The 18,237-nt window shown below is 42.7% G+C and overlaps 1 protein-coding gene across 1 annotated transcript in view; it reads left to right on the top strand.

Moving 5' to 3' along the window:
• The first annotated feature begins 528 nt into the window (after positions 1-528).
• LOC121917020 (nitric oxide synthase, inducible-like) overlaps positions 529-18,237 on the top strand; it is a 74,222-nt gene continuing 56,513 nt past the window's right edge. The window contains 11 exon segments of the mRNA XM_042442611.1: positions 529-831; positions 2,698-2,806; positions 7,000-7,160; positions 10,248-10,329; positions 10,835-10,948; positions 11,810-11,958; positions 13,115-13,274; positions 15,405-15,496; positions 15,812-15,953; positions 16,574-16,713; positions 17,840-18,014. Coding sequence (XP_042298545.1) covers positions 7,042-7,160; positions 10,248-10,329; positions 10,835-10,948; positions 11,810-11,958; positions 13,115-13,274; positions 15,405-15,496; positions 15,812-15,953; positions 16,574-16,713; positions 17,840-18,014 — 1,173 coding nt within the window. The 5' untranslated portion in view covers positions 529-831; positions 2,698-2,806; positions 7,000-7,041.

Genomic DNA, 18,237 nt, shown 5'->3' with positions numbered 1-18,237 from the left:
GTACCCCGGGTTACGAATTTAATTCGTTCCGCTGCCGCATTCGTAACCCGAAAAGCTTTCGCAAGCCGAAAACCCATAGGCGCTAATAGCGAAAGCCGCGATTTCGTGCGAAAAAGCGCCGAAAAGCACCAAAAAATTTTTCGTAACCCGAAATAACCTTCGTAACCCGGAACAGTATTTTTCAATGGATTTTTTTCATAACCCGGAAATTTCGTAAGGCGGCGCATTCGTATCCCGGGGTACCACTGTATGTATTATTTTACAAGCAAGCTGTAGGTCAATAATTCCCAAACATTGGTCTTCCAGATGTTTTTCATTTCAGCTCCCATAATTCCTGGTCCGTTGGCCAAACTGACAGGGATTCTGGTAGTTGAAGTCCAAAACAGCTGGAAGACTGACGTTTGGGAGCCGCTGCTGCAGACAATGGGGAAGAATGGAAGTAAAATTATGACACATACTGTCCTGAATTTGACCTTCTAGACGCTTGGTCTGATTCTAACTTTAGTAACCGGTCCTCTCCGCTTGGTGGTTATTGTGTGGTTTTTGTGTGTGTCTCATCTGCCAATGTTCCTATTGCAGAATAATTCATCAGACGCCTTGGACCGTCACCAGTTTAGCAGAGCTTCTGTGCAAATCCCTCCAGCTTCCACTCATGGGACCAAAGGTCGCAGCATAGAATGGCCTCCGTTGGGAGTCCAGAAAGGAGAGAATGGAGGAACAGAAGCCAAAAATAAAATGCTGCAGATTCAGCACAGTTTCTTCACAGTCACCTCATCCCCATATCCACAGGTTTTGCACTTCTATGGCTATGCGCACAGTCTCATGATCAAGGTCCGTCCCGGGTGACACTTCACTCCATGCAAACGCTTATGCTGCAACTTCTTTCACATAGTTGCCATATACAGTATATTGAAATCTGATAGTTGTTACTAGCATTGTAAAACAAAGAAGACTCCTAAGATCAGGAGTGAAAGTTATGACCAGTTATAAACTCACAAGGACATTTGTATCCCCATAAGAAAAGTCCTTGATGGTGGCAAATTTTGCTTTGGCTGCTAAGATGAGCTGCATCTCAAAAGCAGTCGTTTTAACAGTAAAGGATTTTATTGTGCTGGTGTTGTCAAAACAATGTTGTAAACTGTGAAGTCGAAGGCTTTCATGGCTGGCATCCTTAATTTTTTGTGGGTTTTTCAAGCGATGTGGCCATGTTCCATATAGCCAGCTCTCTTCTATGCCAACGTTTTCCGAAGATGCCAAAGCCACAGATGCTGGAGAAACATCAGGAACAAACTCTTCTAGAACATGGCCGCATAGCCCGAAAAACCCACAAAAAGCAATGTTGTAAATTTCTTACATTTTTATATGCTTGGCAAACATCTGTCTTATCAATTCTGTTTTGTATTTCGTGCCAGATTTTAAAGTTATTCTGCCATTTGGCTTGTTATTTAAGTATATGGCATTGTGGCGGCTCATGGCTTTTAGCGATAAAATTCAGTATCAGTACAAGATCCCTTTGCAGATCCATATAAACCAGTGGTTTCCAACCTGTGGGTCAGGACCCCTTTGGGGGTCGAACAGCCCTTTCACAGGGGTCTCCAAAGACCATCGGAAAACACATATTTGCATATAGCAATGAAAATAATGGGGGTCACCACAACATGAGGAACTATATTAAAGGGTCGCGGCATTAGGAAGGTTGAGAAGCACTGATATAAATAGTGCAGGGATGAAGTTCCAAAATCCCATGGCTATAAAATGCGCTTAGCGATTCCTCCCTGAGCCTTTGAGGAGGAATAAAGTGCCACTTCGGGATTGTTTTTCAAAAGTACTAAAGTAAGTTAAAAAGTGCCCCAAATGTGCCAATATGTAGGCTCCATTTGGCTCCGTTTCTCTTGGGACTCAAACCACCTGCATTCCCTTTCTGAGGGCCGGACGAATGTAGGTTTGGTCATCGGGCCGCTCCAAAAATAGCAGCACCGAGTAATGTATTTCCTAGTTTATTTATGTTTCGGAGGATGCACAGAGGAAAATGTGAGGAGGAGGAGGAAGAGGCGGCCAGGCTGTGATGCGCATTGGGTGGGTGCACTTGCACACCCCATTAGACAATTGTGCACTTTCTGTCTGCATTTTTCAAAGACGGGATTTCCCATTCTTTCTTCATCCTTTCTTTTTGGGGGGCCATAGTCATCTCTCCTCCTCCCCTCCCTGCATTTGCATAGTGGAAAATGGTACAAAATGCTTCAGCTTTCTAAACTCTCCAGATTTTCAGAAAGCTTGAAGGGAAAGAGAGAAGCAGTCCCTTTCCTTGCAAAGACCTGAGTTTAAAAACCTCAAGGTAAGAGGGTTGGTTCTTGTTGCCAGTTGGGGCACATGGATCGTCCTTGCAGCCCAGTTTGGCAGCATTAAGAGGCTGAGCCTCCTCAGTCTGGTCTCTGTGAAGATTTGGCTTTTGTCTCAGATTCAAGAGAGCAAAGGATTTCTTATCTGGCGAGAGAGAATAAGGCGTATCATCAACATGTGGGTAGGCAGCATGTGAAATACGTTGGATTGCTGAATGGGTGGGACAGAGAATTGCAAAAAAGATCTTGCAACTCTGTCTAGCTCAATACGGAGCTCCATCACTGGATGCAATTCTATGGAGCTTTCAAACAAAAGGCCGCCATCCAAGCACATTTAAACTTCTTTTTCCTTCAGTAGGAGGATCTGATCCGAAAACCTTTACACCGAAAAGAGCAGACCGTCAAGAAACTCGAGGTATGTCTATGCAGAAGTAAGTGCAACTCAGCTCAATGGGACTGACTCCCAGGTAAGTGTGTCGAGGGTTGCGGACCCTTTCGTCCGACTGGATCGTATCCAAACTGTATGGATCACGAAGCCAGAATCCTATAGCATTTGATCCCATGGGAATCCTATAGCAGCTGGAACTGGGGACAGGATATTTAAAAGTACTGTATATACTCAACTATAAGTCGAGCTCATGTATAAGTCGAGAGCAAGTTTTGGGGCCAAAATTATGTATGGATAAGTTGAGGGTAAAATTTAGAGGCACATAGTAAAGGACCTGATGGATGAAGCAAAGCAAAACAATGTCAAAGAACGTATGAAATTCCAGCAGACATAACTCTTTGTGTTCACTTTTAAGGCTGGGTAGATGAGAGAATAGACGGGATCAGTGCTTCCAGACAGATTATACTCTTGCTTTTTCACAAGGAGATGATTCCTTCTTTTAAATAAGAGTTAAGATACACTACTTACATGGACCCATGGATAAGTCGACTCAGGTTTTTGGGGTCCATTTTATTGACCATAATTTCTAGATTTATACATGAGTGTATACAGTATATTAAAATGTCATATAACATCTTGTTGGAATAGAAGTTTATCCTGTGAATATCTTAGAAAAATTGAGTAATTATTCGAAACGATTTAACATGACGTCGTGCAAAATCCCGCCATTAAAAGGTCGCAAAGAAGCATTGATGCACATCTTTTTACTTTTGGGATTTCAGTGACAGTGCATTTCCGATATCACTTTCTTTGCACAATTGCTTGTGATAATCATTGTGCGATTACTCGCCATTTCCGCTTCATTTGCGGGATGCTTTAAATGCGCTTTAATCTCTCTTTAATGCCAAAATGAGCCCCAGTGTGATAAACTCCAATGAGAGTGTAGTAGAGAATAATTGCATAGCTTGAGTTTTGCTTTGGGTTTGCTTTTTTAAAACAGAAAATAGTGAGTTTACTATTGCCCAAATGAAGCCTGTGATCCTAAATGCATTCCCCTAGAGTAAACTCCATTGATTTTAATGGGATTTGCTTTGTCGGAGGCGTGTAGAGACTTATGGCGTAAGTGTTTGAAAGTCCCGCTGTTTATCCTGTAAGGATCCAAGCATTTGGCACAGTCACAATCGCAGCATTGTCAGAAGCGATCTCTTTTCGTTCCGGTATTTAGGATGTTCATTTGTGGAATGATTGGAAGATGAAAGAAATCTCTTTTTGATGTGGTGAAAACATGTAAAGAATGTTTTAAGAATGCTTGGGGATGTAACCCTACATCTCTTGACTTGGATGCAGGTCCTTCTTTTTTCAATGGGACTTGAAATTTAGGATTGCAATCTAAACTTCTCCCATTGAAACCCAATTTATTTCTGTTTGGCCATTTGTGAAAACCTTAATTGCGATATTGCGTTTTGCATGGGATAATCGCTGTTTAAACCCCCAGTTTTGCCCTGTGTGTTAAGGTCCATAGCTGTGTATCAGGATACACAAAAAGATCTTGTCACACCTTTGAGACTAAAGACGTTTGTGGCATAAGTTTCATAGAATAATGTCTACTCCATCAGATGCCAGAGGAAGTGTCTGATAGCGTTTGATGCAAGATGAAGCATCAGGTGTATTTGATGGAGGCTAAGGGATGATCCAGACTGAAAAAGTCCTGGATTTTGTTGTATAATTGTACAATTGTATATTCGGTTAAAATAAACTGACCTGGGGAGTTGGTATAAAAAGTCTCTGGTTGCACCAGGATCTGAAAATAAAGTGATCTCCTTTTGTTCTGGTGTTGAGGACGTTCATCTGTGGAATGACCAGAAGGTGAAAGAAATCTCTCTTTGGATAAACCAAAGCATATGGATCTCCCGATTAAAACGGGAAAAGACATGGAACCAAATCTGGGGCTTTCTGCTCCCTTTCATCCCAAGCATACTTTCTGCAAACTGAGTTCAACCAGAGACTCAAATAACTGCAGAGGGAGAGAAGAAAAGGGAGCAAAGTCTTGTCCTTCCCTGGAGGCTCCAGCAAAAGCAAACTGCTGCAGTGTTTCATAGCTTGTGCATTCTTCCTCATCAATAACTTATGGCTCTGATGATGCTTGGCCACATGTGTTTTGGCTTTCATTTGTTAAATGTTGGAGGGTATTCTATAGTCAATAAATAAAATAATAATAATAATAATAATAATAATAATAATAATAATAATAGACTGTATTGGGATGGGATTGCAGCAACCTGCTAGGAGGGATGAGCAGGGAATGTGCCATTGCTCCACCTGTGCAGAACTTCATCATATGCATCCGAATCTCATCTTAAATTGGAAAATTTCTAGGACAGCTTAATTGCTTTCATTTCTTGATTGATTTAAACTGGAATTTCAGGATCCTCATAGTCCCAGTGCCAAGTTATTAATTAATTCTATGAGAAATAACGCTAAAGAGCCATGTTCCCAAGTGCACATTTACCCAAAGCCTACTTCTCTTGGATTTTTGCAAAACTCCCTTCTTGCGGTTTGTTAGTCCCTCGAGGCGAGAGAATTTCAGCATTTGGGTCATAAGATCCAAACCACTCGTTTCATTTCATGAAGAGAGAATGATCATTTCATTAATTCCAAAATTTGAAACCAATAAGCAGAAAAAGGAGCTTGGAAGAGTTTCTTCTTTACATCCAGATAGCCTTTCCAAGTTCTATACCAAACTCCGCATCTGTCCCAAGAAACTGAATTTTGGAGTTCATAATCCTGGGAAGATTCTTGGGTTCAGTAACATATAGGCTAGATCTGCTCTGCAGAATTAACGCAGTTTGATACCTCTTTTACTGCCTTGGCTCTGTCCTATGGAATCCTGGGATTTGTAGTTTGTTGCGGCACCAGAGCTCTCCGACAGAGAAGGCTAAACATTTCACAAGAGGACAGATCCTAGGATTCTATAGCATTGAGCCACAGCAGTTAAAGCTGTACCAAACTGAATTAATTCTGCATTGCAGATGCAGACATACCAAAAGGACAAAAAGGCAAGGAGATGAGAATATAAGAACAGAAGAAAGGAAGGCAAATTGGTGGCTGTCAAATATTGCTCTATACTGGTTTATGAATACTGCCATCGTATGCACACATTTTATGCTTTTTAAGTGGAACTCCAATTTATGGTGACTCTTTTAGAGTTTTCGTGGCATGATATACTAATATATAGGTCTGTCCCTGGCTTTCCACTCCACCAAATGCACCTGAGGAAGTAGACTTAAGTCTAGGAAAGCTCATGCTGCCAATGTCTTTCTTTCAGTGAGTCTCAAATGCGCAACAAGATCTCTCTACATACGCATTCAAAGGAGGTTTGCCATTGCTATCCTCTGAGGCTGAGAGAGTGTGACTTGCCCAAGGACTTTCAATGGTGGGGATTCAATGGGGTCTCCAAGGATGCATCTACACTGTAGAAATAATGCAATCTGATATCATTTTAAGTGCTGCAGCTCCATGCCATGGGATCCTGAGATTTGTAACAACAACAGCGAGAACAATAATAAAACCAAATCTAACCAATGAAGCATATTCAAAGACATAGCAGTGTTAGTCTGTAGCATCAGTATGTAGGGAGGTTTGTAGCACCTTTGAGACTGACTGAAAGAAAGAAGTTGGCAGCATGAGCTTAAATAGACTAAAGTCTACTTCCTCAGTTGCTTATTATTATTATTATTATTATTCAAAGACATAGCCACGTTAGTCTGTAAAATCGGTATGTAGAGAGCTCTGGTAGCACTGAAAGAAAGAAGTTGGCAGCATCAGCTTTCCTAGACTTCAGTCTACTTCCTCAGATGCATTCCTCAGATCAAATGCATCTGTGGAAATAGACTTAAGTCTAGGAAAGCTCATGCTGCCAACGTCTTTCTTTCAGTGAATCTCAAAGGTGCTGCAAGATCTCTCTGCAATGCTAAATCTGCATGCATTCATGCAGGTACTTTCAAGACAGTACTTTCACCCTAAGATTCCTCCTCAAGACCTGGAAACTCTTAACAGCCCAATCTAGAGAGCTGCAAGGCATTTCGCCTTTAAGCCCAGAATCTAAAGTGACCTTACTGTAGCCTTATGGAGCAATGGCAGATACCAGAGAGCCGTATTTGAACCGATCCATGTGACAAACTGAAGCATCTCTCTCTCTTTCTGTCTTAAAATAATGGTCTCCTTCATTCTGCTAATGTCATTTTTATCTCTCTTCCCCTACTCACCGTAAAGGTGTCCACCTTTCTTGGCGCAGGATCTGAGAGCTTCCAGAACATGCAGAAAATGATGTGCCCTTGGCCACTGTTTTTTAAGCCTCAAACCAGTAAGGACAAGTCCCGAGAAGAGAAAGATATTAACAACAACATGGAAAAAGCAGCCAAGCATGGCTGCAGGTGAGATGGCTTTTTGCTTTTTGTCTCCTTCTCTCAGAACTTGGGGGGGACTGAAAAGGATTTGCAATAAATTCAAGGAAGACAGCTCCTCCGCTCAAACATAAAACTTAGTCCTATGAGGTTGCAATCCCATACAATCTTGCAGTTATTGTGGTTGTGTGGCTTCACGTTGTGTCTGGCTTCCTAAGGCGAACCTATCCAAGAGTATTCTTGGCATGATTTGTTCCGAGGAGGTTTGCCATTGCTTTCCCCTGAGGCTGAGAGAGTGTGACTTGTCCAATGTCACTCATGTCCAAGCAGGGAATCGAACTCTGGTCTCTGGTCTTTAAATAGTGACTGTATGACCATCTGTCAGTGACGCTTTGACTGTGAATTCCTGCATGGCAGAATGGAGTTGGACTGGATGGTCTTTGGGGTCTCTTCCAACTCTATGATTCTATGAAATACTGCTCTTAACCTGTGTTTTTACCTTCTTTTACAGCTGTAATAAAGAGTCATAGGCTAACATTCAAATCACTATGCCATGCTGACATTGCAATAGCAATCAAAGAATCAAAGCCCTCCTGTTCCCGGCTGTCAAAAGGGGAACGGAAGAGAGGACAGTTCAGACATGATGATTGTACCGGAAGCGGAGGAAATTCACCGCTGTTTTCTTAACAAACCCTCAGTCTGGGATGCTTTGGAAATACATATCCACCTGGCAAATTCCCTGCGGTGACCCATTTTGTCCATCACATCCTCTGCCTTTGTTTTGTTACTATAACCGGCTTGCAACCGTGTGAGCTTTGCAGCACTTGACGTGGGCTCTTTGTTCGGATTGCTGGGTGGTTTTCCAGTTTCTGCATCACCTTCAGGTGGAATCTCCCTCTTTGGAAGTCTTTAAACAGAGGCTGGATTGGCCATCTGTCAGGGATGCTCTGACTGAGAGTTCCTGCATGGCAGAATGGGGTTGGACTGGATGGCCCTTGGGGTCTATTCCAACTCTATGAGTCTATGTTTCTATTTCTGTTTCTTCACTGAATTTATGTAGATTATCTGTGGCCATTATTTTTGCTTCCTTTGTGTTCAGCAGTAAGCCTGCCTTTGCGCGTTCTTCCTTGATCTTTCTTAGTAGTTGTTCCAGGTCTGTGCGGTTCTCCGCTAGAACTATGGTGTCATTTGTGTATCTCAGATTGTTGATGTTCCTTCCTCCTATTTTCCCTCCTCCTTCTTCTATGCCCAAACCCACTTTTCGTATAACATGTTCTGCATATAAGTAGAACAAGTATGGTGATAAGATGCAGCCTTGCCTGACTCCTTTGCCAACCGGGAACCATTCTGTTTCTCCGGATTCTGTTCCGACAGTAGCCTCTTGTCCTGAGTGCAGATTCCTCATCAGGACTATCAGATGTGTTGGCACTTCCATGTCTTTAAGGACGTTCCATAGCCTTCCATGATCTATGCAGACAAAGGCTTTGCTATCTATAAAATCTGCTAGTTTGCTAGAGAATTTGCTCCCCCACATCGTATACCCTTGTGCTTTCCGTTCTCGATATCTTTGTTTTTCTCCTTGGCTGGAGTTTGTGCATCTAGATGACCTGTAATCCATGCGCTGATGAATATCTTGTTCCAAAATATGTTTCTCAACTTTATCTTACCCGTGAGCTTCCATCCGATGGCTAATCTGGGCTCTCAACCAGCAAATCTGCCTAAAACGGGGGAACAGACATTCTTCAACTAGCGACTGAGCAGGACTTACAAATAAGTTATGTTCATCCAATTTAAGGTGGGACACATTGCTAACCATCCAAAAGATGTGCAGGGTATCTCCATCTTTAAGCAATCATAGAATCCTAGAGTTGGAAGAGACCCCAAGGGCCATCCAGTCCAACCCCATTCTGCCGTTCAGGAACTCTCAATCATAGCATCCCTGACAGATGACCATCCAGCCTCTGCTTAAAGACTTCCAATGATGCTTAGAACTCATGAAGACATTTGATTCTGTCTGTTTGGGCACAGATGGCAATAGGAATTTCCAATAGGGGTTAACCAATTTGGCAATAATTGTGCTTTCGCAAATTAATGCTGTCGCGAATGGACACCATACCTATTTATTAATATTTATTTTATTTGTATTTACTTCATTTGTATACCTATTCTGCATGCATTTGTGCCTTAGTTGAATATTCACAGACTATCCTTTTATTGCAACCTATTGCCTTCTGACTCCATTGTTTACCATTCCCTTTACACTTTTTGGGTAGGGATATCAATCTTCATCATTTGTCTTTCTCACCTCTGAATTAAAAGGTCACCCCAATGTTGCACAATTTACAAGCGGTGCAGCAATTTGAGCGTTGGACGACGACTCTGGAGATCAGGGTTCAATTCCTGCTCGGCCGTGAAACCTATTGAGGGACTTAGGGCAAGTCACACTCTCTCAGCCTCAGAGCAAGACAATGGCAAACCTCCTCTGAACAAAGCTTGCCAAGAAAAGTCCATGATAGGTTTGCCTTAGGGTTGCTGAAAGTCGGAAATAACTTGAAGGCGCACAACACACGCAACATTTACAAGAGTTTACTTGACACAGAAAAAGTTGCCTGTGCGGGAAAACCTGTTTTCTGAGCAGTAGAAACCCACCATGATTTTTTTGCCTGATGTTCTGACAACAACAACAAATAATAATAATACATTTTATTTTTACCCCACCTCTTCAAAAAGATTGAGGTGGCTTACAGCAATAAAACATACAACGCAATATAATAAATCCCATTATTCCCCCCATCCTTAAACTAATCCATACAAATTATAATCACGTCATTGCATCCAGTTTCCAGATAACTGAGGTTTTCTTTTCCTTGTGATTCACATTTTTCACCTCTATCTGTGCACATATACATACATACATACATACATACATACAAACACTTAGTAACTGGAGATCACACGTCATGCATTGATTGGACTTCAGTCTGCAAAACTTTGCCCATATACATTTGGCAGTCTCAAAGATACTACAACCTTGGCTTTGTTTTAACAGTTGTACAAAACCTATTGCATAGAGCATATTTTTGGTTGGCGTCACTTATTCTCTCCTTTTTCTTCCAGTTTGGCCAAACAGGATGGAACCCTACTAAATGGCCTAAGCCAGAAACCGGATGTGATCATACACACTGCGACGGCAAGAGACGTGAGTCTGAATTTGGGGTCTAATAAATTGAATAAGTCTCATGGGGTGATGGTTTGAGCGTTGGGCTATGAGTCTGGAGCTCTGGGTTTGAATCTATGTTCAAGCGTAACAACTCAGTGGATGGTCAAGTCACAGAGGATGGCGATGGCAAACCCACTCTGAAACTGGCCAAGAAAACCCTATGATAGGGTTGCCTTAGGCTCACCAAAAACGACTTGCAGGCATGCAACACACTACCCACCACAATGCAGCAATTATTTCTAAGTATGAACATGGGATGAGCATATGAACATTTTATTGAATCCCATAGTTAGTTAGTTATTTTGCAACATACACAAGGCAACAATACTATTAGGCACGTGTCGCTTATAAACGGTGAATGCTAGCCATTGCTCCCGTGTGTCTTCGGAGGAAGGCCAAGGATCCTATGGTAAATGAATCACCAAGTTAATTTTTCTTCTTCTTAATTTCTTAACCACCAAGTTAATTTTTCTTGTCTGCCCAGAACCTTCTCCCGAATAGAAACAAGCAAATCTCTGGGTGCCCACGGCATTTAAAAATTAAAAACTGGGAAAATGGAACGGCGCTTCAGGATGCATTGCACCATCAGGCAAAAGAGGTAAGAGGATGAAGGAGTGCATGGTTTTTAGTGTGCTTCTCTACATCAGCCCGGTCCATTTGGGGTTAGCGCATCAGGTCCTTCTCTATCAACTTTATCAGATCCATGGCTGCGAAAAACAGGACCCTACTCGCTATTGAGGTGTGAGTAAAACCGGAGTTAGGAGGTAGGGAATGCAAATGCAATAGAGTGTCCCAGACGAGGCATGTTTCCCTGGATTATGGTGCAAAACATTATTGCATTTCTTACTTGTTCTTAATGTAAATTTACTTCAGCAAATGCAAAAGTGTGATATCAGGTTATTCTTCCGTGGGGCAAAACAGCTTGGAAGAATTACATTTTTGGACTGCGAGTCCCATATATTCAAGCCTTGATATATTCTGAGGCTGCATCCACGCTGCAGAAATAGTAATAGTAATAATAATAATAATAATAATAATAATAATAATAATAATGCTTTATTTATATAGCATTGTATAATATAATATATAATATAATATAATAATCCGGTTTGACACCACTTTAACTGCCACAGCTCAATGCTGTGGAATTCTGAGAACTGTAGTTTTGTGTGACATTCAGAGAACCACGACAAACTACAATTCCCAGGATTCCATAGCGTTTAACCATGGCAGTTAAAGTGGTATAAAAGCAGATTATTTCATAGAATCATAGAGTTGCAAGAGACCACAAGGGCCATCCATTTCTTCAGATGCAACCTGAACCTGTAGTCCAAAAAATGAATGTTTCCAAGCATTGCTTGCAGAGGTGATGCTCTCACCACTGTCTTCATGCTGAATTGGTGCACTGTGAATTTGGGGATGTTTACTGACCTGTCTCAATTATATTGTTCGTTTCCAGGTTCTTAGCTGCAGGTCCAGAGTTTGTCAAGGGTCTCTCATGAACACCTCGGCTTTGGTCAGGGGTCCCCGAAACGAACCGGTCCCCGGAGATGAATTATTGCTCCAAGCAACAGAGTTTATTAATCTGTTCTACAGTTCATCTAAAGGGTGAGCCAATTTTGTGCTTACTATAATGCCGGGATGTCACCCAATGGGTTTTCATGCTTGAGCAGGGATTTGAACCCTGATCTCCAGTGTTGCAGTCCACAAACCATTGCACCAACCTGGCTCTCACATGAAGGTTGTTGTTATTATTGTGGTGTGCCTTCAAATCGTTTCTGACCAATGGCAACCCGAAGGGTTTTCTCGGCAAGGGTTGTTTAGAGGAGGTTTGTCATTGCCTTTTCCTGAGGCTGAGAGCTTGCCCCAGGTCTCCCAGTGGGCTCATGGGCAAACTGGGAATTGAACCCGGGTCTCCAGAGCCATAGTCCAGCGCTCAAACCACTATGCAATGTTGCCTCCCATGAAGGTACAGTCTGGCAAAAGCTAGACAGCTTGACATTTGCAAGACTGACTTTCAATCTTTGCTGAGTTGGGCCTATTTTGCATTCAAGGAACATTAGAAAATTTATAGACTTATACATGAGAATATATAAAGTACTGTATGTAACTTTCTGTTCCTGCATTTCCAAGTGGTTGCAAACCATGATTTGTGAATTTTAAAGCCTGGAAGAGATGCTTTTGGGGCTAGAATCCCCAGCCATTAGTTATTCAGAGACTTTGGCTCTTGTCACAAGGTTCAGAAGGATCATGACCCTAGATTTCACACTTAGCAACTTGATTTTGCAGTCCCTGGCTGGCTATTTCTAATCTAGTTATTTGGAATCAAATACTTCTTGTTATCTCCGTCACAAGAAAGCCATCTCATTATTTTGTCTGTGCAAAAGAAGTTAAAGCATTAGCTTTTGTAAGTTTGAGTCTATTCCTGCAGATGCAACTGAAGACCAAGTCTACAAAAGTTGATGCTACAAATCCTTCTACGCAGTTTCTTGTTCAGAGATGGCCACTTTATTTCTTTGTATGTGTATTTTAGTCATAAAAAAGAGAGAGAATTGAACTTGCCTGAACAGCTGGTTTTGTAGCCTTTTCTACAATTGCAGACCTTGATTCATTTCAATGCAGAATAATCTTCTGATACACAAAGTCGCATCTGTGCGGTGCCTGAAATACAGTTTGAGCGATATTTTTGTAAATTGCTTCCAAATCCCGCTAGATCCAGATGTTACTCATCATTGACTATGGCGGCTGTTTCCTTTTCCCACAGGCTAGAAATAGACCATTTCGCACGTCTGGAAGCCGTGGCCAAAGAAATAGAAACAACAGGAACCTACCAGCTGACAGGGGAGGAACTCATCTTTGCTGCGAAGCAGGCCTGGAGAAATGCTCCAAGGTGCATTGGGAGGATCCAGTGGTCCAATTTACAGGTGGTTCTTCATTCATTTGCTCTATGTGTGGCTTTCCCACTAAATTGTACCTAGGCATTGATAGTGTTATGGTAAATGCCAAAGCACAGGCATTCATTGGGGTGCACGCCCCAAAGAACCACACCCCACAAAGACTATGGGCCCAAACAGACAGGACAAAATAAAGCTTCTTCAGGTCACTTTGGAGGTATGCTGTTTAAATGATGCATGCGTTCTAAGAGGCTGGAAGCTGCGCCAAAGCCACACTCCAGTCCTAAAGACTGGAGTGCACATGTGACACTGCTTCTGGCCTCTTAAGATGTGTGTGTCATTTAAACAGCATTCCTCCAAACTGACCCAAAGCAGCTTTATTTTGGTCTGTCTGTTTGGGCCCTATATCTCCCAAAATAACTTACCTGGAAAACTTTAGTGTGAAGGCGAAACCTAGAACTAGGGTATGTGCCAGCTAGAGCTTCAGCTAGGGGCGTGTCGACATGGACCAAATGAACCTGTTTGCTGCATCCTTGTGGCATCTTGTTCATACAATGCAGGACCAAAGTGGGGACTATCTTCATGGTGTGAGGCCAATTCAACACCAGGACCATCCCTCCCTTAAACCTGATTTAAAACACATGACTTTTGCGAGAAAATTCAGAGCATTCTGGAGCAACGCATACATGCATATCACTGTACCACCCAATGCTGCAGCCGCTGGCGCAATTCATTCCCTCTGAGGCCACAACAAGGCACCTAGCCATGTGATTGATGCTGGGAACCTTGTTTCCAATCTCAGAGGGAGTGATTTGCACCAGTGGCACTGGTGCTGGATGGCACAGTGGGACACATATGTAGACAGCCTGGCATCACTCTGGACTGTGAAGGTAATAGGGAGAATTTGGAGTGGCCCAGAGTATACTGACCAGGGTAGAACTGACCTATTGTTGTTGTTGCTGTTGTTGTTGTGTGCCTTCTAGTCATTTCCAGCTTATGGCTACCCTAAGGTGGGTTTTCTTAGCATAGCAATAGCATGTACATTTCTATACTGCTTATCAGTGCGCTCAGCATTCTCTAAGCAGTTTACAATCTGTAAGGCAATTGCCCCCAACAAGCTGGGTACTCATTTATGAAAGGATGGAAGGCTGAGTCAACCTTGGAGCCCTGGGATCAAACCCACAACTTTGTGGTTGCAGGACTGGCATTTAACTACTGCACCACTTGGCAAGATTTGTTCAGTGCAGATTTGCCATTGCCTTCCCCTGAGGCTGAGGGCATGTGACTTGCCCAAGATCCCCCAGTGGATTGCCATGGTTGAGCTGGGATTCGAACCCTGGTCTCCAGAGTCATAGTCCAACCTACTTTTGCCACTTAAGTCTGCCTGCAAAGCACATTCCCTAATTCCTGACTCATTCAAATGCCATGTGTATTTGCTTAAGGCAGGTACCACACCAGGTGACACCTAACGGATTAGAAAACTGGGCCATAACTAACTAACAAAATGAATTTCAACAGAGAGAAATGTAGGATACTACACTTGGACAGAATTCGAAGATATAGCCATGTCACTCTCTAACATCAGTATGTAGAGAGACCTTGTAGCATCTTTGAGACTCACTGAAATAAAGAAGTTGGCAGCATGAGCTTTCGTAGACTTCACTATATGCATCTGAGGAAGTAGATGGATGTCTATGAAAGCTCATGCTGCCAACTTCTTTATTTCAGTTAATCTCAAAAAATGAATTTCAACAGGGACACACTGACTGGCACTAAGCCTGCCCTAGGTCTCAATTATTCATGGCTGTTTTGCTTCAAGACATTTCCTTAGTGATCCATAGTGTTTAAACCCCACCTTCTCCCATGTATTCCATTGCACATCCTATCGTCCACTCCCTTCTCCTTCTTGTGCAACGTAATTAGGAAAATTAGGATTGCCTCAACTCACAGTGCAGGATGAGGGAGAACATGTCTTCCTCGCATACAGTTTCAGAGCAAAAGGTGCGCAAGGTGCATAATGTGATAGTGGGTTGCTAAAAGAAAGGATGTGCTAATTGTAGATCTGTATCTCATGGTAGATCTCAGAGTGGTTTTGGATTGTGCTGTTTGGATTGTGCTGGAAAAGTGACTTTCTTGTTGTTCTTAAAATAAACATTTTAGGTGTTTGATGCTCGTAGCTGTGCCACTGCCAAGGAAATGTTTGAGCACCTCTGCCGTCATTTGGAGTACTCTTCCAATGGAGGAAACATCAGGTATTTTTCTATGTTTTCTTTCATTTTGTTTGCATCCCACGGATTGCCAGACAGGTTGTCACTCACTCTGATAGCAATAGCACTTACTTACATTTCTATACTGCTTTATAGTGCTAAGCACTCCCTAAGTGGTTTACAATGTGCTGGCCAATGGCCCCCAACAAGCTGGGTACTCATTTTACTGACCTACGAAAGGATGGAAGGCTGAGCCAACTTTGGTGCCCTGGGTTTGAACTCACAACCTTGTGGCTGTAGTACCACTGCGCCACCAGGGCTCCTTCCTTGACTCTTCCTTGACTTTTCCTCGTCACACAGGTCAGCCATCACTGTCTTTCCGCAGAGGACGGACGGGAAACACGACTTCCGAATCTGGAATAGCCAACTTATTCGTTATGCTGGCTACCAAATGCCAGACGGTTCCATTGTGGGAGATCCAGCCAACGTGGAGCTCACCCAGGTATGCACAAAAGCCAGGGATGAAAACCAAAGCCATCATAGAATCATATAGTTGGAAGAGGCCCAAAGGGCCATCCAGTCCAACCCCATTCTGCCATGCAGGAACTCTCAGTCAAAGTATCCCCAACAGATGGCCATCCAGCCTCTGTTTAAAGACCTCCAAAGAAGAAGATTGTATGAAGAGGTCAATGGTGGGGTGGCACCATGAGTTACCACACCAGGTGATGCCAGTCCTAGCGATGCCATTCTCTGAAGGAGAAGGAACACAGCCAGGCATCTTTCTAGGGTCCCAGCTGTTCCCCTGTTGAACAGCCCTTACTGTCAGGAAGTTCTTCCTAATGTTGAGCTGGAATCTCTTTTCCTATAGCTTGCATCCATTGCTCCTGGTTCTAGTCTCTGGAGCAGCAGAAAACAAGCTTGCTCCATCCTCAATATGACATCCCTTCAAATATTTATCATTGGCAAAGTTGGGCAGCTTGCATGTTAAACTTTTCAAAGTCCCCAGAGGAACAGATCGTGGCCACAGGGGACACCTGTTAAGAAGCACTTACTGCATTATTGTTGTTGTTAGTTGCCGTGACACAGTGCACACAGTCCCATCGTCTCTTCCCTTTCTCCCAGCTCTGCATCCAGCTTGGTTGGAAGCCCAAATGTGGCCGCTTTGATGTTCTTCCACTCATCCTCCAGGCCAACGGCCAAGACCCGGAATTATTTGAACTGCCGCCGGAGCTCATTCTCGAAGTGTCGATGGAGCATCCCACGTAAGCATCTTGGCTTCAGATGATAAACTGCCTCTCTTGGCTGGCAGGTTGTCCAGCTGTTGTCAAAGGGAGATTGTGCGAGCTGGTGCCTTGGGAGCAGGTTTGCTCAGTTGGCTTTTGTTGGGATGAAACTGCCTTGAATTAATCTCTTGGAGAGGTAGGAGCAGGTAGGGAAAAATTGCTGAAAAGGGCAGGAATGTATGAAATATTCCTGTCTAATCCCATCTGGGGTTTCAACTGAAGCTATTGGAGCACTCCCTCTCCTCTCTATAAATTCAAACATACAAACATACAGTCAGTCCTCCATATCCATGGATTCCTTATCCATAGATTTAACCACCCATGCCTTGAAAACATTTTTTTAAAATATATACATTCCAAAAAGCAAACATGATTATGCCATTTTATTCCAATATACATCAGTGTTTGTTGCATCAGTATATAGAGAGATCTTGTTTAACCTTTGGGACTCGCTGAAAGAAAGAAATTGATAGCAGGAGCTTTCCTAGATTTCAGTCTACTTCCTCATGCATATAGTGGATCTATACATTTCGATCCGAATGGAAGAGATGGGCTAAAAATAAATATTATTATTATAATTATTATTATTATCTATATGCACTAAATGCATCTGAGGAAGTAGAGTGAAGTCTACGAAAGCTCATGCTACCAACTTCTTTATTTCAGTTAGTCTCAAAGGTGCAATAAGATTTCTTTGCCATTTTACATTTGTTGTTGTTATTGTTGTTGTGTGCCTTCAAGTCATTTCCGACTTATGGCAACCCTAAGGCCAACCCATTGGGCAATTTGAGAAGTCACACGCTCTCAACCCCAAGGGGAAGGCCATGGCAAACCTCTGAACAACTCCTGCCACAAAAACCCCACAAAAGAGTCACATTACTATTATAATTTACAATGTCCGGCCAATTTTCTAAGAATACTTGCATTCAACAAAGCCCCTCCAAAATTCCAATGATCCTTTTTTTGCATAAAATAACTATTCTGTGTAAGGAGAGTTGTATGCTGAATAGCCTTAGGAGAGGAGGCTTCTGTAGTGGAAATCAATCCTGATGTGTTCTCCAGGGTATAAAGGCTTTAACAAATGTCTCCGTGTATTTTCTGACAGGTACGAATGGTTTAAAGAATTGGACCTGAAGTGGTATGCAGTTCCGGCTGTCTCTAACATGCTTCTTGAGGCTGGAGGGTTGGAGTTTACAGCTTGCCCTTTCAACGGCTGGTACATGGGGACCGAAATAGGGGTACGAGACTTCTGCGATGCACAGCGCTACAATATCCTCCAGGTAATCTTCTCGAAAGGCGTTTGGGTGTCAGCAGAGAAAGAGTTCTGCTTCCATAGTTTTTGTGGGTTTTTTGGGAGATGTGGCCATGTTCTAGAAGAGTTTATTCCTGATGTTTCACCAACATCTGTGGCTGGCATCTTCCGCTTCCATTCCGCTCAAATTCTACTTCCACTCCACTCAAATTCTGCTTCCGTTCCGCTCAAATTCTGCTTCCGTTCTGCTT

Source organism: Sceloporus undulatus, chromosome 11 (genome assembly GCF_019175285.1).
Source record: "Sceloporus undulatus isolate JIND9_A2432 ecotype Alabama chromosome 11, SceUnd_v1.1, whole genome shotgun sequence".
In the NCBI taxonomy this organism is placed as follows: Eukaryota; Metazoa; Chordata; class Lepidosauria; order Squamata; family Phrynosomatidae; genus Sceloporus; species Sceloporus undulatus.
This window is presented reverse-complemented; position numbering and strand designations above follow the sequence as displayed.